General features: G+C 50.9%; 1 protein-coding gene across 3 annotated transcripts in view; it reads right to left on the bottom strand.

The window, feature by feature from the left end:
* Positions 1-1826: 1826 nt before the first annotated feature.
* Positions 1827-20516, bottom strand: part of ARHGAP40 (Rho GTPase activating protein 40) — a 31671-nt gene continuing 12981 nt past the window's right edge. Inside the window, exons 2-15 of one of the 3 annotated variants that reach the window (XM_090286401.1) lie at positions 20064-20266; positions 16951-17171; positions 16334-16409; positions 15550-15698; positions 13926-14091; positions 12340-12431; positions 11842-11919; positions 11321-11480; positions 9478-9560; positions 7703-7909; positions 5702-5842; positions 4756-4925; positions 3592-3647; positions 1827-2549 (exon numbers count right to left, since the gene is read on the bottom strand). In XM_090286401.1, coding sequence (XP_090142527.1) covers positions 2401-2549; positions 3592-3647; positions 4756-4925; positions 5702-5842; positions 7703-7909; positions 9478-9560; positions 11321-11480; positions 11842-11919; positions 12340-12431; positions 13926-14091; positions 15550-15698; positions 16334-16409; positions 16951-17171; positions 20064-20266 — 1951 coding nt within the window. In that variant the 3' untranslated portion in view covers positions 1827-2400. Of the gene's footprint in view, positions 2550-3591; positions 3648-4123; positions 4926-5701; positions 5843-7702; positions 7910-9477; positions 9561-11320; positions 11481-11841; positions 11920-12339; positions 12432-13925; positions 14092-15549; positions 15699-16333; positions 16410-16950; positions 17172-20063; positions 20267-20516 lie in introns of those variants that run through there. The other 2 variants (XM_090286400.1, XM_090286399.1) reach the window with 2 other exon arrangements.

Here is a 20516-nt window from a genome sequence, read left to right as displayed (position 1 = left end):
ACTGGTGATTCAGTCTGGGCTCTTTGGAGGGGGCTGCTGGGGAAACTGAGGGCATTCAAGGGCTCTTAACCTGATACAAGTTCCAAATGCCCTGCCTGGCAGTTCCAAGATTAATGTCAATCTCTCCTTGCTAGGTTTTCTTGATTAAATGAAATGCTTTCTTTCTGGTCCTGAGGGTGTTAGCACTGTAGAAAGTAGGGAGAGAGAGGGGGAGGCTGAGGAAGTGACCACCACAAAAACGTTTTTAAATACGGGCATTTAAGGCAAAATAGTTTGAGGGCTTGTGTCTTGACACCAGATTAATCTGCATGGGAATCGAATCCTGTCACCAGTTAGCTGTGTGGCCAAGTAATGTTAACTTCCTGAGTCTCAGTTCTCCTCTCCTGTTAGGAGGTAATACCAGTGCATCTCATAAAGTTGTGAGGATTAAAGGAGTTAATATGTGTCAAGTGTCTGGCACATAGTAAGTGCTAAGTGACTATTGACAGCCACCATCACATCATCACCCAAACAGAGACACTGGATTATTGTGAGGATTAAATTTGTAAAGCTCTTGGCATCATCACCATCATTGTCACTGTCATCACCGTTATCATCAACATCATGGTCATTATCATTGCCATCACCATTATCATTAGCATTACCATCATAGTATCACCATCACCATGCCATCATCATTATCATTATCGTCATCACCAACACCATCACCATCATCATCACCACCATCATCATCATCATCACTACCACCATCATCACCACTACCACCATCATCATCACCACTACCACCATCATCATCACCACTAACACCATCATCATCATCACTACCACCGTCATCATCACCACTACCACCATCATCATCACCACTAACACCATCATCATTACCAACACCACCACCATCGTCACCTTTGCTCTCACCATCATCATCATCACCTTTGCTATCACCATCATCAGCATCACATCACCACCACCATTGCCATCACCTTACAGGGTCAAGCAGGTTGTATCAATGCACCACCAACACCCCATCAGTGCTTACCATTTCAGTGTACAGTGGCCAACTTCCAACTGCCAGCATCTGTGTCTCCTTCCCTGAGGGCTTCTCTGGCTCCTGGAGCCCAGTGTGCCTGTGCTCATGAAGGCTGCAAGTGCCAGAGAGCAAATGCCCACCCCCTCACGAGGAGCCCTCAACCCATGACTCACAGGGGTTGATGAGTAAGTACCCCAGCTCCCTTGCTCCTTGTGTGGGGATAACTCCAATGAAGATCTTTGACATTGTTTCTCAGAGTTCTCCAGGAAAATTAAGCTCTGGCTGCCCACAGTATTAACTTCCTGATGATGCATCATTTGATGGGCTGCCTCCCTTCTCCACCTCATCTCCCCATCCCCTTGTGTTTCCTGGGGACCACTCTTTGCACTTGAGTCATTGCTTCAGGGTCTGCTCTTGGGGAACACAAACAGAGACACTGGATTATTGTGAAAATCAAGCTTGTCAAGCTCTTGGCATATACCAAGGGTTTAATAAATCCATTGTTGAACCAGTGAATGAACAGGGGAAAGGAGGAAGGGAGAGGAGTAGGGACAGGATCTCCGAGGAGCTGTTCCTGCAGCACCCCCTTCAGCAACAGTGGACGGGACTCCACCCCTCCCCTTTCTGAGTTCTGTCCCCAGTGCCTCCTGGGGCTGCAGGTTCCAGGTGCGACCAGACCAACAGAGAAGCAGAGCACCACGGTCTCACCCCCGAGCTCCCACCTTAACTCACTGCTAGGACAATACCCAATGAGAACTGAGCTGGGGAGAGGAAAAAAAAAACTTGAACAAAGGAAAAGTGACATTTAACTTGTGCCTTTAATGTTCAAACAGAATTTAAATATCATATTACAAAATGACAAGATTGTACAAAGCAACATTAAACACATGAGAGCTGTGAGGGGAGGTTTTCTCTTTGTCCAGTTCTGCGGGGGGAGGGGTGGGCTGTTCATGGCCACGGTGTTAGCCGTCCCTGCCTACCCCAGGGCCCAGCACCCTCATCTTTCAAGGGGGCTCAGAGAGGGCAAGAGGCTGGCCCGAGACCGCAGACCTCTCCTGGCTTGTCTCCAAGGTTGTCCCACTATTCATTGATGGGCTACTTGAAAACATTTTTTTCCTGAAAAAAAAATTAACTGCCTCTTGACAGAGATGCTACATGTTTTATTCTCCTCAGGCCTGTAATTCGTGGACGAAAATTCATCCCCCAAGTGGTGTGGTCATACATCAAGCGTAATGTAGGACCACCCCGAGAGGCGCCTGGAGGCATGGGGTGAGGGTTCTGGGGAGAAGCCGGCCTGCCCCAGCCTCGAGTCCTTTGCAGGACCCGAGGGGCGCTGCAGAGAAGACGCCTTGGAGGAAGAGCCAGACCTTCCCCTAAGGAGCTCCCACGCTGGCTGCCCCCGCACAGGGCTGCTCCTTGCAGTCCAAGGCTTGCGTGGGGCTCTGCTTAATGACCCACGCGCCGTGGGGGTTGGCGCGGTACAGATCTAAGAGGTAGGTATCTGGGTCCAGGCGATGCTCACCTGTGGGAAGCAGGGGACAAGGAGGTTGACAGAGGTGTCTGGGGAAGATGCTGCTGGCCTGCCCAGAGCCCCTCACCGGGCCAGCGCATCGCCCCCTACCCCCCGCCCAGCCGTGTGAACCTTGGCTTGCCGTGGCTCATAGCTATCCCTGGCTTTGGAGAATTGACCTCCGCAGACGTCGGATTCCCGGCGGGCGAGGTTACGGCCCCGCCCCCAGGGCAGCCCACAGCCAACGACTGACTGATACACCGGTAGGACGGCCATCCTGCCTCTAAAGGGAACCACGCTGATGCAGTCGGTGCTCCAGAGCCCCCTTGTGGCCAAGGCTAGACTTCACCCCTTCTCCCTCCCTCGCTCCCACTCTCCCTTGGAAGGCTCTTCCTAAGGAGCACCCCCTCAATGCATCACTCCTCCTGAAGCCTTGTCTTAGCCTCAGCTCCTTGGCCAGCGGCTCTCAACGGGCGGTGCCTGCACCAGCAGCATCAGCAGCTCCTGGGAATTTGTTAGAAATGCAGATTCTCAGGGTCCAGACCCTTGTGTCTGGACAGCCCCCCAGGCGATTCTGACGCACCGCTCCAGTCTGAGAATCGGTACTCGAGCTGAGGACAGCTGCCCATCCTCAGTTCCCGCAAAGCTGGGGCCTCTCAGAGCAGGACCTGTGGTTGCAGAATTCCTTAAGGACTCCATGGCCACAGGCCCGGGAGCAGGCCCGCTGCAGCTAGGGTGGCCCAGAGGCATCACTGTCACTAGTGGTATTCACAACCACCACACTAAACAAAGACTCTGCCCCCTCCACGCCTGAGGCCACCTGAGGCCACCTGAGGCCATCCTCCACACTCCAAGATGGGATCCTAAGGGTGTGTCTACAAGCTGACCCTTTTCTTCACATCAGGGTTCCACCTGCTTTTTTGGGAGAAAGAGGCCTGAGGGGAAGGCTCAACCTGAGGGGGACTCCGGCCTCCCCTAGAGGGGCCCAGTGAGCCCTCAAGGTCAGAGAGCTCCAGGGACCCGGGTTCAGACCCACTCCCCACTGGAAACTCACCGATATTCCCTCCAACTTCGTAGAGAACAATGTCAGCTGACTTCCTCGTCCAGCTGCTGCAAGACAGAGAGGAGAAAATCACTAACGTCCTCTGCTCAAGGCCTCAAGACCAACAACTGCTTACAGACCCCGGATCTGGAAGGGGTCGTCCTCACTAATTTCAGTCCCAGCTGGGATATGAGACATCAGGACCCTCCTGAGAAAGCCAGAGCCACAGAGGAGTTCAGTGTTCAGAGACACGGAAGAGACAGGGAGGCCCCTACTTGCTGGGCATCAGAATGGAAACTAGGGGGGTGGTGAGATGAGGGGTGATAATGTGGAGACAGGAGTCTGCTGTGAGGGGCAAATTCTGAGTCAAAAAGAATTGTGGATATTGTATAATTGTGTATGATAACTATAGTTATCATATAAGTATCATATACTTATCATATGACTTCAATTCTACAATCTGTTCCCAGCGTGCCCTGTGGCTCTGGGCAAGCCTCTTCCCCTCTCTGGGCCTTAGTTTTCCCATCTGTAGAAGGAGGAACTGGTCTATACACTTGCTAATGACTGACAGTCCAAGAGCCTTTTCTGCCAACTTCATCAAGGAGGCTCTTGAGAGCTCAGCCGTTTCTTGCATCTTGGAATGACAGTTACATATCAGCCCCTCTGATCCTCTTTCAGCTCTGTGGCCATGCTGCCTCAGGACCTTTGCACATGCAGCTTTTTGTGCCTGGAAATCTTGTCTTATTCCCAAGACTACCAACTGACTTGTTTTACAGTAATATTATTCCCTGTATTTCTTATAAAACTGAATACAGTAACTTGATATTGACTGTGTGACTGACTCATGTCTGTCTCTTCCAAAGGGCTGTGAGCTTTTAAGTCCAAGGCCCCTATCTGTTCTTTTCATTGTGATTCTAGCATTCCACATGGTACCTGGTCTATAGCAGGTATTCATTAAGTATATGTTAAATTGAATAAACGAATGCTATTATCATCGTTATTGAAGCCAAGAAGCTCTTTAAGAAAGGTGGAGAGCCCAGTTCTGGCCACTCTAGAAAGGAGAAGGTCAACAGCCTGTGCAACTCCCCTTGAGGGCCTTCAGTTCTGAGGTGCTGACTGCTCCTTGCACCTGCTCCCTGCAGGGGAGAAGCTCCTGTTTGGGGAGGTGCTCCTTACCATGGGAGGAAGCTGTCCTTGTCCTCACTGCCCTCTTGACCCTGAAAACCAGGGCTGAGGCGCCCTGTGAACTGCCTGAGGACATGAGCCACTGTGGTGCTGGGGGTCAGGGACACCTCCAGAGCATCTGTGGTAAGCCAGGCCACCTGGATCTTTACCACTTTGGGAGTCTGCAGAGAGAGAAAGATCCACATGCATGGGGACATACATGCATACCTGGAAATCAAATGTGTGCACGAAAATATGCATCACGTGCACTAACACAAGTATCCACACTAAAAATCAAAGATGCAAATGTATACACCAGCTGCTTGTGCACGGGTCATACTTTGTTCACATACATAATGTCCCATCAGTGTGCATACACAAACACAGGCATAGAAGCATGCATGCACTTGCGTTCATACTGGTACACACAACAGGAGTGCATGAAATGCACCTACAAACACATGCACATAGATTTATATAGATACCCATCACCCATGCACATCTTGCACAATGCGACACTGGTCAATTTCTCTGTTTGGAACTCTAAATAAGAAACCTGTTCAGGACTTCCTCCTGCAACACTCAATATTCTTGGAGGGTCCTTCCCTTCTATTAACCCCTCCTTGTCCCAATCACCTCATACCCCACAAAGCGACCACCCTCAGCTAGGCACACAAGGAGCTGCCTAAAAATGAGGCAGGGGAGATAGCTTCTACAAGTCCCTGCACCACGCGCCCGTTTCCTCCTTCTGCAGCCAAGTCATCTGCCTGGTTTCTGAGACACCTGCTCCGCGCTCGCAGCGGTGGGGCCGGCGCGCCCCCTGGTGGCCTTAATCGGCAGCGCCGTTCCTGACCGCCTGGTAGCAAGTACCTGGAGGATGCGGATGAGCGAGGTGCCCTCCCGCCGCCTCCTTCTCCATCCATCGTGGGGCGGGGGTAGGGTGTGGGTGGGCACTCACCGTTTCGGGGACATCCCCCGCCTTGTCCCTGTCTGCGTGTATCCTTCTCAGCCAGGTCCTGAGAGCCCCGTCGCAGAAATGGGGGCGCCGGCCATTGCTGTCGTTCAGTTTTCGCACTTGGGCAACCAAGAAAGAGGAGACCTGGCCAAAAAAAATCAAGTCTTAGCAGGGGCACGGGGCTACCAAGGTAAGAGGCAGAGCCTGTAACAGTCACTGTGGTGTCTTCCTTGTCCCAGCACTCCACATGGGACTTTGTTGAACTTGGGGCCGAAGCACTAGTTTGGTGGGAAGAGAGGGGCCATATAAACAGAGACATGGAGGTGGGTACTCTGAGAAGGCCAACCCTTGGATTTAGCGAACAGGGTCTCCCTAGACTGGCTGGAGGATCCTACACTGTTGTGGGATGGCTGCTCACAGGCACGCTTGGGCAGGAATCTCCCCAAAACACACCTGGAGTGGGCTAATGCCCCAAGAACCCCCAGCCAGCCCTGCATTGGCAAGTTCCCACAGACAGCCCCAGATCAACCCACACTCTTCTCGCGAACCAGAAGCCACCAGAGGGAGTCAGGAGAATCCGGTCTACATGGACCCTGATAATAAGGACCGTGTGCTCTGGGGTCTGATAGAAGTGGCTCCATTCTGGGCCCCTCTGTTTACTGGCTGGGTGACACCCAAACAAGATGGTGCACGTGGCAGAAGAACAAGAGGGAGCCTTCCATTTTAGGTATCCTCATCTATGTTGCCTGGAATTTTTAGAACAAGAAGGCATGTAGGCATTTCTTGAATTTTTAAAACTCACTTTGATAAAAAGTGTTATACTCAGATGTGGTTTAGTAGCCACATGACCTCAAAGAGTCGAAAGGGCACAAGGAAGGCAGAAACTATAGTCACGTAGACATAGAGAAATAGAATGTTGAACTAGGTGTTGAAGAACAAGCAGAAGGTACCAGGCTTCCACCCTTTCCAAAAAAGTAAGGGAATTTCAGGCAGAGTGAAATGCATAAGTAGAAACTCAGAGGTGTGAAGTGCGGGACCAGCTTGGAGAGCCAGCTGGCAGTTGGCATGTTTAGAACACAAAGGAGTGCCTGAATGTAATGAGGGAGAGACTGGGGAGAGTCAGAGAGCTTCACCTTCTGGTTTCTGGAATAAAAAGCTATCTTAATGACTTTATGGATGGAGGGAAGGATAGGAAGAATGAAAGAAGAAAGGAGGGAGGGTGGCAAGATAGGTGGGTGAATGGATGGATGGATGGATGGATGGATGCATGGATGCATGGATGCATGGATTGGTTGGTCGGCGAGTGAGCAAGTAGATGGATGGGTGACTTAATGGAAGGATGAATGGAGAGATGGAAGGAAGAGGCTACACATTTCTAAGGGAGGTGGCCTGAACAGCGCTGGTGGGCAATGCTTCCTTGTATCCATGGGAGTCTCAAGTGCTAGAGGGGACTTAGTGTTTCTGCTCACCCTCAACTGTCAGCAGGCCTTACACACCCACACCACAGAGGGGTCTCTTTCCCTACTCTTGCCCCTTGTCCTTGCTTTGGATTGTCACTCAGAGAAAGGTTCATGGGGGCCGGGGGTGTCTTGGTTATCTGGCTCAGGCTTCTGTCTTAGGCAGGCCCATGTCCCTAAGCCTGCAGGGGGAAGGGGGAGGGCGGCTTTTTCAACTTCACGAAAGCTTTGAGATGAAGAAATTCTTAGTGAGGGCTCAAGGAACACCCTTAGTCTGGGGGTAAACCAGATGGCAGTGGACTGGCTGAGAGGTGTGGCAGCCTGGACACCTTTTGTACATTAAGGCAGGGCAAAAAGAGGATACTGGACATACATAGGAGCCAACAAAGGTGCCAGAAGAGGCACAATAGTGATTTGAAAGGACAGTATTCACAGTAATGGGTGGTGGGGGCAACAGGGTAGCTGTGTCAGAGGGGAAAAAGGGCCCACCCCTGCCACCTGATGGACACCCTGTCCCCTCCACTTGCAGTTGTCCCACAGCACTCACCGTCCAGAGCAGGTCCTGGTAGTGCACCATCATCTGCACCACCTCGGCTGCACCCTCTGCCAGCTGCTTCTCCCTGCCCTTGGAGAGTCTGGGGGGCTGCCCTCGGTGCAGGAAGAGATTAGGGGCCATTACCGTGGAAACATTCCACAGAGTCATCTTGTTGCTCTGCTCCTGGGCCACCACCTTCCTGAGGAATTCCAAGAGTGCCTGGGGAAGGGCACAGGACCTGTCTCAAATCTTAGCATGCCCCTGGTGTCCCCCATGTTCCCCAGAACATCCTGCTGTGCTACTTGGGGGCCTCAGAAGGAGCCAGGGGCCGGAATTGGGGTTTCAGTTCCAGTTTTGCCATCAGCCCATCCCATGACCTCCGTGGCTATTTTCTGCTCTGCAACACGTGGCCAAAACTTTTCCCCCTCCCTGCTCCCTCAGGGCTTAATGAGTGAGACATGCGGGTCAGACTTGAACTTCCAGGCAGAAAAGAGCCATCACTCTAGGAAGTGAGTCTTTTCCTATCGGGCCCAAGACAGCTCCTTTTTCTGGATCTGGGAAGTCTGAGTCTGCCCAAAATGCAAGGGAAAGAATAGGGAAGCAGAGACAATGGGAAGGAAGTGGGGCAGTGGTAATAGCTGCCTTTTATCAAGTATTCTCTGTGTTCCTGGCCCTTTGTTAGCACCTTACATGCATTTATCATCTCATTTAATCCTCACAACTCTATAAAGTAGGTTCTTCCATTTGTACTCATTATACAGAGAAGGAAACTGTGGCTCAGAGAATGTGCCCAAGGCCACACAGCCAGTAAAGGTGAACGGAAGGAGGGAGGGATAGAGGGTGGAAAGGTGGATGGATGGGTGTGTGGATGGATGGATGGATGGTTGGGTGGTCGATGAGGAGGGATGAAAGGAAAAAGGATGGAAGGCAAGAGGGAAGGGAGGGAGGAGACAGGAATGGTGGACCTATATTGAACACTTGCTAAGTACCACACTTCCTAGTCTGTGATCCTTTGTCTGTTAGCTCTTATATTCCCCAAACAATCATACAGATGCCATTATCATCTTAAGTTTACTGAAAGGGAAACAACAATTCAAAGAAGCTGTCTCCTCAACAAAGCTGAGGCACAAGGCGTGGAGGTCCCTTGAGCCCAGCTCTGTCTGGTTATAAACACTCCCTCAGGGCCTCCTGGGTCCACACCAGACAAGGATTCCAGTAGACCTGGGGTCTCCTCACTGCCTCACCCTAGCAGTACATCTTGGGTTTGACCCAAGAACAGCCAGGAGGGTGCTGGGAGCCCCCAGTCCCGAGCACCCACTCCCATAAAACACAGCGGGAGTTCCCTACAAGAGTATTTCCCAAACTGATTTCCGTGGAACACCGGTGTCATTCAGTGCTTTCCATGACAAAAGCAGGCCCTGGACAGCTGACGCTGGAAACTGCCATACACTCCAGTCCCACTTGGAGGTTCACAAAGCCTTAGCATCTCAAGGCTCTGAGAAGTCTAGTAGGAAAGGGTGACCCTAACCTTCCACTAACTCAGTATTCACCCATCTTGTTGGGACATTGAGCCTCCTCCCTGCAACTGACAGAAGTGACAATGATGTTGGGCACATGTCCTTTCAGGGCTCATCTGCTTCCTTTAGGGAAAAAGCCCTTGGTCAACACAGCACCCCAGCACCGGGCAGAGTTGCTGAATGAATGAGTGAATGAATGGGCACATGCGGAGCCATTACGGTGGCTGTGAGCTGAGATGATAGAGTAGATCAGGCGGAGGTAACTTTCACCTTCAGGGCGTTCCTGTTGGGTTCCGGGAGGATGAGGATGAGCAGGTGGAGGGCCTGCAGGCGCTGCCTCAGGTCGGGGATGTCTGGGGGAAGAGGGCGGGCTTGGTCTCAGGTCTCCCAGGGAGGCTCAGAGACCCCCACCCTCAGTCTGGAGGACCCTTCTTGGGGAGGGGAAAATCCAGGAAACCCTTCTTTATGAGGCCTGGAAATGGTTGCTGGGCTTGTGTCACCTCGGACAGGGCCCCAACCAGTGCTGGTGGTGAGGCTCACTCTCTATGCCATGTAAATAAAAAGTAACACCCACATGTGCACACACGCATGCACACACACATGCCTGGACATGCAGTCTGAGAGGCATATCCCAGGTCTGAAATGCAGTGGGCTGGCAGCCACCCTCAGGAGGGGAGATGGACATCCCTGTGCTTTGAGGGTTGCAAAGGACAAGCTGTCCACACCTGGGGTCAGGGTCTCCAGGGAGGAAAGGAGGTGGTAGGTACAGAATTCAGAGAAGCAGTTCACCGGACGAGACCCATCAGCTGGAGCCTGGAGGACAGCTGCGTAGGCAAACAGAGTCCAAGCATCCGGGGCTTTGTCTCTCAGATCCTGTGTGGCATTCATTCATTCACTCACTCAACAAATGCCAGCAAGTGCCTACTAGGTGCCCAGCTCCAACCCAGGGACCTGGGATGTAGCAGCGAAGGAAACAAACAAGTCGCAGACCCATGCAGCTTGTTTCAGGGGAGCAGACAGACAATAGACAAGCAAAGAAATAACGAAGTATCTTCAGACACTGGCTCGTGCCAAGGGGAAAATGGCGCAGAGCGTTATGATAGGCGGTGCCTGGGTGGGCGGGTGTGGCGGGTCAGTGAGGGCTTCTGAGGCGCTGACTTGAACTGATGTCTAAAAGGCAAGAAAGCAGCCACCAAGGGAGGGGTGGGGGTGGGTTCCCAGGCAGAGAGAGCAGCCAGTGCAGAGGCCTGAGAAGAAAGATGAAGGGGCGCCTCAAAGCCCAACAGTGGGGATGGAGGGGACCAGGAGGAGATGGGCAGAGCAGGGTCTGAGTGAGGAGGAGCGCCCTGTGGCCACTTGTTACAAGCATGGCCATGGCCGTGGAAGGACCTGAGCTGATCTGACCTCATCTACGTGAGGAGCACTGGCTGCAGGGGATTTCTCAGGGCGCGCCTCTTGCACGGGCGTGGGGATCAGACTGCCTGAACGCTGAAGCTTTGTGGGGAATTGGAGAGAGGGAGAGGGAGAAGGAGAGAGAGAGAGAGAGAGAGAGAGACAGAGAGAGAGAGAGAGAGAGAGAGAGAGAGAGAGAGAGCACACCGTGCTTCCCTCAAGACCAGAAGGGGGATCTCAGGTGGGTGGCTTTCTTCTTGGGAGAAAACTAGAACTGACACTTTGCACTCTATGAATTGAATGTAAATATGCAGAATATAGAGAGGGATCTGTGCAATACATGCTGATCTAATGACGTGCATACAGACGGTGTACACGCATGTGCCAGCAGATGCCCACAGACAGACCTGATAACTGGGACCCCATGGACATTATGAAGGGCAGAAAACTGGTCCCTGTAAGGGCCAATAAGGACTGTGATGTGACAAACCTTACCTCCTCTTCTCGTCACACCGCACACACACACTCAGGCACACATACAACACACACATATGCACACACTGTACATACATTACACATGCCAGGCACATCATACACATGTACACACACATGCTTGAAGTCACGGGGACAGGTGGTCCCATCTCCCCACCACTTTCCCTCTCCAGCCCAGGCCGTCAAACGAACGCTCTTCTCCCAACTGCAAAGGGCTGGGGACACTCACTGGGCACCACAGTGAAGGCCGGGAGGTACTCAGCAGTGAGCAGAGGCGCTGGAAGCTCCCGGATAAACCTCTTCAGCAAATCGGACGCATCGTTGTGGCGAACCTCGTCCCAGCTGAACAGGCCAGTGTAGAACTCTCTCTCCAGCCTTTGTTCCAGCCCCTGAAGAAAGGACGGGCACTAGTGGGAAGCTGGCTCAAGGCCCCAAGAAGAGTTGCTCTGCCCTTTCTCTGGGCCCCAGTTTCCTCGACTGCAAAGTGGGGACAATAACAGCACTCCCCTTGCAGGGTTCTCATGAGGATTAAGTGGCCTAATGTGCATAAGTCACTCAACGGATGTCACCAGTCTGGCTCCTATGCTATATTATGCCCCCCTATCCTTTCCAATCCCCCTGAATTCCACGACCCAGAGGCCAAAGACAGAACACTGACAGGCCATGAACTGGATTCTCTCCTGGGTTAACACACACGTGAGGACACTGGCAGACGCAACCTTGACGAGGCAGGGGAAGCCAAACCGTTACCTTGACCCTGGCCTGGGATCCGGGCACCCTGAGGATGCCTTCCGTGTCCAGCCCTCTCTTTTCCAAACAGGACAGCAGCTGTGGGACAAAGAACCCAATGTTTAAACCAAACCACAGAAAAGTGAGATTCAAACCGGCGTGTTTGTCTCCCATGAAAACAAGGAAGAGGGTAGAACTAGGAGAGGAATAGTAGCTTTCTTGGCCACTCCCGTGAGCCAGGCATTGTTCTGAGAGCTTTTTTCTTAAATATGCATTTTTCACACTCAATCTTTAATAAGAGAATGCTGTTATTATAACCCCACTTCACAAATACTTAAAGACAGGCTCACAGAAGCTCAAAAATTCACCCCAAGCCTCTCAGCTAGCTTTGTCAGAGCTAGAATTTGAACCAGGACTTCTGATTCTAAAGTCCACAATCTTATCCCCCGGCCTAGCCATCAGTGGTGCCCAGAGCCAGCCTCTCACTGGCTAAGTGAATCCAATCTGGGGACAACTTACAGCTTGAAGTACCAGCGGCACCTGCGTGCCGGGGAGGGCTTTGCGGTCAGCTTCTAGCAGGGCTTCGAGGGGCACACCAAAAAGGCGAGTTTCTGTGGGAAGTCCAAAGAGCAGAAGGGGCGTTTCACTTCCTGGAATGACAACTTGGCTCCAACCTGCAAGATCTCCAGGGTGACTAGAATCAGACTCCTTTCCCTGCATGAGGACTGAGCTCTCAGGAGAGTGGCTGAGCTCAAACTGCTCTCAAGCAGAACACGGGGCCTCAGCGATACTGAAAGTATTCTGTGTGTCACAGAGCAGAAGGTCTCATCTGGATAAAGAGGTATTGAAAGAAAATGGGTTGCAGCCCCGGAGAGCACTGGGTACCCAATGTAACAACAGTCTGCAGTGGAGGGTTCTGCTTTATAGGGTTGGACCAAGTTCCAAAGAAATGTGCTTCCCGGGTCTTCTCAACCATCCTGCCTTGCTGTCTTCTCAGCTAAGCTCCTCCTTCTAAATCTGCTCGCAATGTCCTTCCTTTTCTGTTCATCTGCCTACCGGCTTCTCTACTAAACCCCTGCTCCTGGTCTGTCTTATCGACCATCCTCTTGTCTTTGAAGAAACAAACAAAAAATCGCAATGCATAATGTTGACAATGATGCAGGAAGATGAGCACTCTTCATGCACTACTGAAGGGTAATATATTCCAAGAACTTCATCAGGATATCCTAAAACAATCTAAGATACATTCAGAGTTGTATGTGCAGCAACAGTAATTGTGTTTTATAACAGGAAAAAAAAACATGGAAATAATAAATGTCCACCAATGCCCTGATTAAAAATCATATTTTCAAAGAATGTTTAAGAGTTATCATAAATGACAATATTGTTCCAAGGGCATTGTCCCTCCTTTAATCTACACCGTTTGCCATGTGAACTTGCAATTCTTCCTTAAAGAAGCAGAAAATGCCTCCCCACCCCTTTGCAGTCAGCCAGGTGACAGCTTTGATGTGAGCAGTGGCTTCAAATGCGTTGTGTGGCAGGTTTGCCCTCTTGTGCATCTGCTATTGTCATGAGAACATGTTTCTGATGGCCTGTTGGTCCCAGGAGGATGAGAGACATGAGAAGCAGACCCAACCCCAACTCACAGCTTGGAGTCAAGCCCAGCCTAGATCAACCAACCAACCCCCAGTTCACTCACAAGTATGCAAGCAACAGCAAATGATTGTTGATTTAAGTCTTGAGTTTTGGGGTTGCATGTTATGTAACATTATTGTGGAAATAGCAAAATGAGACAGTAACTCAGAAATGTCCATAATTCTATGATATTAAATTTAAAAAGAGTATACATACATGACAGGGAAGGAAGATAATACACTAAAAGTGAATAGTGCTTATATCCGAGTTGTATTTTTTCTTTTTGGATTTTACTTTATTTCCCGAATTTCCTACAATGAGGAGGAATTATTTTCATACGATGAAAAAATACATATAACAGAAGGAAAATTAGCAGCTTAGCATGTTTTGGTGGAAGATTCCCCAAACGACTCCCTTATGAGAAAGCCAGGACTCTAGCCACAGGGTTTCTGAAGGGCTGGGCTGCTGACCTGCTGCCTTCGGCTTCCCTGCCTTGCTCCTCTTCAAGTCCAAGCCAAGGACGTCACAGAGCGCCGTCAGCTCGATGAGCGCCAAAGCAGAGATCTTCTTCATGTCCTGCAAGGACAGGTCTCCAATCTTCGTCAAGCCAAGTCTGCCTTTGGGGATCCTAAACTTCTAGGGAGAAACGCAGAGACAATCAAGCCACGTGTTGGGTAGGTGTGTTGAGGCTCCGCCCCCACCCCACCCCCTTCACCCTCCCACTCCTCCCGCCCCTCCCACCCTTCGGCGTCAGGAGGAGGAAGAGCAGAGTTGGATGAGAGCAGGGGCTCAGGATTCCATCTCAGGTTCGAGTCCAAGTTCCACCTCTGACTGGCTCACATTCTGAGCCTCTAGTTCCCCATTTGTAATTATAAATAGTGCTTACTTCGTAGTTTCTGTGAGGGTAAAATGGGATAAAGGGTATAAAGAGTGCCGAGCACACAGCGAGGCCCCAGTAAAGAGAAGCTGTTTTTACTGCCTGCATTCCAATCTGAGGGGCTGGAAGAAAAGGATCATCCCCATGGGCTTCTTCTTATTGCTTCTATTCTGGTATTTTTTGCCTTCCGTCACCCCATCCATCCCTATGCTTGGCGGTGCCACCCCCACACCCTCACCCCTACACACACTCCAATGCTCTTCTTCCTCACTCCGAATAATGATAGAACATTAGTTGAAAAATAAATGATGCTCGACCTCGCCATCTAGAGGCAAGAGTGGGGACCTGCAGGCAGCCCCAGGCATCATTCCTGCTGCCATCAAGGAAAAGGTGAAAAACTGCAAGAGCCAGGGATGGAGGGCAGATGTGCTGAGCATTGCCCGGAGCACTTGACCAGATTATGCCCCGGTGCCCATTCGAGTGCTCTAAGAAGGGAAAGGAAGCCTGCTGTGGTTGCAGGCAATGCTGTGATGGCTATCAGACAGCCTAGGGCTTGTGATACCTGTGAACTGGAGTAAATAATTTTACCTTTCTGCGTGTCAATTTTCTTACCTGTAAAGTGGCGCTAATAACAATATTCACAGGGTTTTGGGGGGAGATTCAATTTGATAAATTCTATAAAACACAGCGCCTGACCTATAGTGAGTCCTCAATTATTATAACTATTACTATTTTGAAGTATTTACACAATTACTGCCAACATGACAGAATAAAATTATGTATGTATGTATGTACATTGTGCATGTATAGTTTTTGGTATAATGCTGGTCTATGGTAAAAGGTTAATGTGTAGTATCTTCAGCATTATTAATTTTTATTTTTTATAGTTTAATGTGGAAATCAAATCACCAAGAACAGAAGATAATGTTGAACATTAATTATCTCGGATGCTTTAGAAAGAGAAAGTCACTCTTTAAAAACTCTTCTTGATATATTGTGGTTACATAAGGTGTTATCACTAGGTGCCTAGTACATGGGAACTCTACTATTTTTGCAACTTCTTGTGACTCTAAAATTATTTCAAAAGAAAAAGAAAAATCATGTTTGAGTGAATGAAAACACTTCCGTGCCGGAGTAAGAGTTACTGCAGACTTCCTAAGGAGTAGAGCGCAATGGTCAGCCGGGGTCCTGGCCCCCGCGCCCAGCAGCGTCCTCACCGGCAGGGAACCCTTGCTCCAGGCGCAGGAGCCTCCGCGGGGCTGCCCGTCCCTCTGCAGGAGCAGGGCGGCTTGCTCTGAGTAGGCGGAGTCCGTGTGGAAGGCTTCCTCCCTCCCGGCCTGGGCCTGCGGCTCCTCAGGCTGGGCTGCTGCCAGGAAACAGAACAGAGGGGCAGTCAGGGCCTGCTGCCTCCTCATCTCCCACCCAGAGCCCCGGGGAGCAAATTCTCTGGCTTGTGCCCTTGCTCAGGCCAAGCAAACTCACTAGCAATTGTGTAAGAGCAGGGCGCTGAGAGCATGACCCCAGGAAGCAGGTTACTAAGCTGAGAGCTCAGGCCCTTGACCCCAAGTACTGATTTCCAGGGCTCAAGAGCAAATCAATACCTTTAGGAATCAGTTCCATTGCCCTAGGAAGTAATTTTTTAGCTAAAGCCCACTGCCCCAGGAAGTGGTTTCCTCCTAATGCCCTCTGCCCCAGGAAGTGGTTTCCTCCTAAGGCCCACTGCCCCAGGAAGTGGTTTCCTCCTAAGGCCCACTGCCCCAGGAAGTGGTTTCCTAGTTAAGGCTCATCGCCCGCGAAGTAATTTTCCAGGCAGAGGTCCAAGGATCTGATGGGAAAACCCCACTCAAGGGGCCACCTTGTCCCTTGGGGCTCCCTCCTTGTGCCCTCAATCAGGGAAAGCAAAGGAAAATGCTCAGAGGTGTGCACCTTTCTTACTCCACGGAGTAGCCACTTTGTGCAGCCCGGAGGGTTCCCAGGGCCTGGAAAATGAAGTCCACTTACCTGGAGGAGACTTAGGTGTCCCAGAGCTGAGCTGGGTCCGTTTCATACCTGAATCCCCATTCTCTGAAGATATTTCCTAAGCAGATTACAGACAATTTCCAATTAGTTCTATTTCCCAGCCCTGGGGAATAGAAGCCATTCATGACCCCATCTTCACAGATGGAGCAACTGAAGTTCAGAGTCTTGCCCAAGATGCCATAGCTGCCGAGTGGGGGAGGGGGAACCCCGGGCCCAGGCCTGTCTGCCTTCAATGCCTATCACATTAATCACATGCTTTGCCACTTCAAAATATTCCAAGAAAGCATCAAGTGCTCATAACCTGTCATCTTAAAAGTGTCAGCGGGATATACAAATGACAGTGATAAGTATTATAATTGTACTGATAATAGTTATATAGAGGGATAGCCTACGCTTTCAGGCCCAGCCAAGGACACACAGTGGCAACAGGCAAGTGCACACTGGCACACACAGCAGACAGACCCACATGCAACATGGGGACTCAGTGGCTTACAAACACACACGGAAACAGCAGAATCACTGTTTCACTGAGGATGCGGTGGCGTTACAATGGGCCCAGGCAGACAGGGCCTGCAGTCACCCTTATGCCACTGACTTACCCCTGAACTGAAGTCCCCGAAGATGTCCCTGACATCTCTGACAGGTGCCTTGTGGCGTCTTTGGGCTGAGCGGGTGCAGATGTCCAGCCGGCGGCACACAGCAGCCACCTGGGTCTGTGTAAGGGTGGACAGGAGCCCCTGGTGGTGACTGTCCAAGCCCAGGCCACCAAGGAGGTATGACAGGCCTGTGTCCTGCAGCCACTTGGATTCAGTTTCTCCTTCTGCCAATAGAAGGAGACCACCCAGGTGAACACACACAGCTACACACTCAGCTGCATGCACTGACCAAAGCCACATGCAGAAAACCCGCTCATGTGGATGCAAGAAACATCCGCATACCTGATCATGAGATCCACTAACACCAACCACACTCTGTAATGGAAACAAGACCTAACAAAACATCTGAGAATCTGGGGGGTCGGTATGGTATTAACCGGTTTCTGGAATAAACCTATAAAATCCTGTTCCCTTGGAAACAGCAGGCTGAGGAAGGGAGCCTGTATGTTCTGATTCTGGAACATAGCAATGAATTTACTCCCTCTCCCAAATCCGACAGAGACCACCACAAGGTCACATGGGCCCAGCATGGAGAGCAAAGGTAAGCAGTTGGTGTCCCCTTGGAAAGTCTCACTCTATTCAAGACCTTATTTGTGTTGGAATAATTCCCTCAGCTGTGCCTTGTATGGAAACTGTCATCCTCCTCCAGCAAAATCATTCATTCAATAGTGGAGCCATGTTGAGACTACAGGTTCCTGGGTCCCATCTCTAGAGATTCTGTCCTAGGAGAGCAGGCTCAGGACCTGGGACTCTGCACTTGAATCCTCCCTCCCTTCCCAGATGATTCTAATACAATGGAGTCTTCAGATCCCACTTGAGAAACACTGGTGAGTTCCTTCCTAATTGGGGGGAAAGCAGATGAGAACTCAGAGGAAGTTGCACTCATGTGTGAGTTGGTTGGTGGGGTGCATTTAGCTGTGCCCAGTTTGACTGATGAGTCAACAGGTGCCGGTGGTTCAAAATATCAGAGCTGCTTTGATGGCAGGCTGAGCTGTGCAGAAGTGCCAGACACAGAAGCTTTTCCCCAACCTCCCCGCTGCACTTGGGAACCAAACAAGCCCTTCGAGGGCAGCCGCAGCTTGGCATGCGGGTCCTCCCCTAACTCGTGTCAGCTGATGGACCCACTGATTCTACTGCGCTGCTGGGGCCTGTTTCCCTCCTGTTAATGATGGGATCGCTTCAAAAAACCAGTGTTCCCTCAAATGCAGACTTACCACCCTTACAATTTTTATCTGTATCTAAGTAGTCTGGGACAATTATTTATTAAATATTTTTTTCTAATCATTGGTTACATTTTTACTTACATCTATTTTAAAATGAAACAATATCCCGATCATAAGTGTAGCACCTACCACCACCTGCCGTAGGCAGACGTTAACAGAAAACAGTGACTATATTAACATCCTTGGCTCTTCCCCACCCAGAGGCTCCCACTTCCCTGTGAGTCTAAAAAAACAAAACAAAACTCCTGTTTTCATTTAGTTGTCTAAAGAGGCTTCTCCTTTTTCCACCCCAGCCCCAACCCCTGTGTTCTGTTTGAAATCAGATTGCTGGCCATACCATGGTGCCAGACAGGTGGCCTGTAGTGGTGGGCATCTCCTCAAGCTACCTCTGGATCACTGGGTATTTGCATTCCACACCTGCAGACACTGAGGTGGACCGTCAGGCCCCCAGGAGATTCGAGCCATCCATGTTTTGTACACCACGGGCTCGCACAGCTGCTGTAGATGCCAAACCAAGGCTTCTGTGCTGACGCCCTTTCATTCCCTCATTCATTGGGCAAGTAAGATGGGGTACGAGAATGCACTTGGTTCTGTTCTGGGCACTGAGGGGAAAACAGTGGTGGGCAATGTCCCTAACCTCATGGAGCTTCCATTTTACCAGGGGACACAGACGAATGCATAAGCAGAGGCGCCATGTCATGTCAGGTGGGGCTAAGTGCCCTAATGATAAATAAAGTGCAGCAAGGGGGCTAGAGAGAGGGGTGGGATGCTGTTTGACTTAGGAAAGTCAAGGTCTCCGAGGAGCTGACATTGAGCCCAGTCCTGATTGGAGACAACAAGCCAGGTGCATCCTTGGGGGAAGAGTGCTCCAGACAGAGGGAACAGCAAGGACGAAGGCCCTGAGGCTTTCCTGGTCAAGGAAGCAAAGAGGCTTGAGTCGAGTGGCAGAGCAGAGAGACAGAAAGACGGGGCGGGAGGGCGGGAGGCAGAGGGGTCTGGGGCCGATTCTGTAAAGCCTCGTGAGCTACCATGTGTTGGTTTTATGTGCCCCCAGAATCTTGGACACTCGGCCCATTAAGAGGTGGAGTCTCATTCCCCTCCCCTGGAATATGGGCTGGACGTAGGGAAATATGATGGAGCAGAACTGAGGTCATAAAGGGCAAGCCAGCTTCTGCCTCGTCCTCTCTCTCTGTCTCTCTCTCTCTCCTCCTGTTCTTGGAACCCAGTTGCCTTGCTGGGAGGAAGCCCAGACCCCACAGGGAGGCAAAGAGAAGGCATTCCAGGTAACAGTCCCAGATGAGGCCCAGCTGATGGTCACACCCACCACCAGACACACAAGTGAGAAATCCTTTGAGATGACTCCAGCCCCAACCACCAACTGACTGTAACTGCATGAGAGTCCCAGAGCAATAACCACCTAGCTGAGCCCTGTCAACCCCTGGAACTGTGAAAATAATAATAATAATAGTTACTTGACACAGCTAAGTGTGTTATGCAACAATAGGTAATAGATACACTGAGAGAAGTGTAGAGACATTTGGGAATGTTGAGTAGAGGACTTAGAATTACACTCAAATGTATCTCCAATGCCCAAAACAGTGCCTGGCAAGAAATAATTACATGCTGACTACCCTAATCTAAGGAGGGACATAATCTAATTTATGATGGAGGGGAGCAGGGCTGGAGCAGGGAGACCAGTGAAGAGGATACTGCAACAATCAAAGAGAGAGAGAAAGCCTTTTCACCTTCTGACTTATGTCTGGACCTTGCACATGTCTCCGCTTGCGGGGAGGGCCTCCCTTCTGCCCAGCAGCCCCCACCAGGGCTCCTCACCCTCTGGTGGCCGGCCTTCACCCCCACTGCCATCCTCTTCTCTCAGCTCATCCCTCTGTTGGATCCGCTCCATCTCCATCCAAAAGCCATCCATGGACAAGCTCTCCGCCAAGGACAGCCGGGAGTGGGAGCATTCGGCAGGGCATGCTCGCAGGGGGTTCTTCTGCGCATGCTGATTCCTGGGGCCTGGCGAGGGGCCAGAGCTACAGCAACCAGGGAAGAGAGGAGAAAAGTCAGACCAAGCTCTGCTCATGATGGGGCTTGTCCCGAGGCCTTGTGGTTCTCCAGAAACCTGCCTGGGGCTTCTGGGAGTCAACAAGCTTCCTGAGCGTACTTCTCAGGGGTGACAGACACACAGCCAGTCTCAGCACAGTGGCCAGTTTGCCCTTTGCCCCCTCGGAATCCCATGGAAACAAATGATGCTTCAGAAAATGGACAAAGAGCCAGATAGGT

This window comes from Furipterus horrens, unplaced genomic scaffold, assembly GCF_987537825.1.
Source record: "Furipterus horrens unplaced genomic scaffold, mFurHor1.1.pri manual_scaffold_8, whole genome shotgun sequence".
Lineage (NCBI taxonomy): Eukaryota > Metazoa > Chordata > Mammalia > Chiroptera > Furipteridae > Furipterus > Furipterus horrens.
Note: the sequence above shows the minus strand (reverse complement) of the source record. Positions and strands in the feature narration are given on the sequence as shown.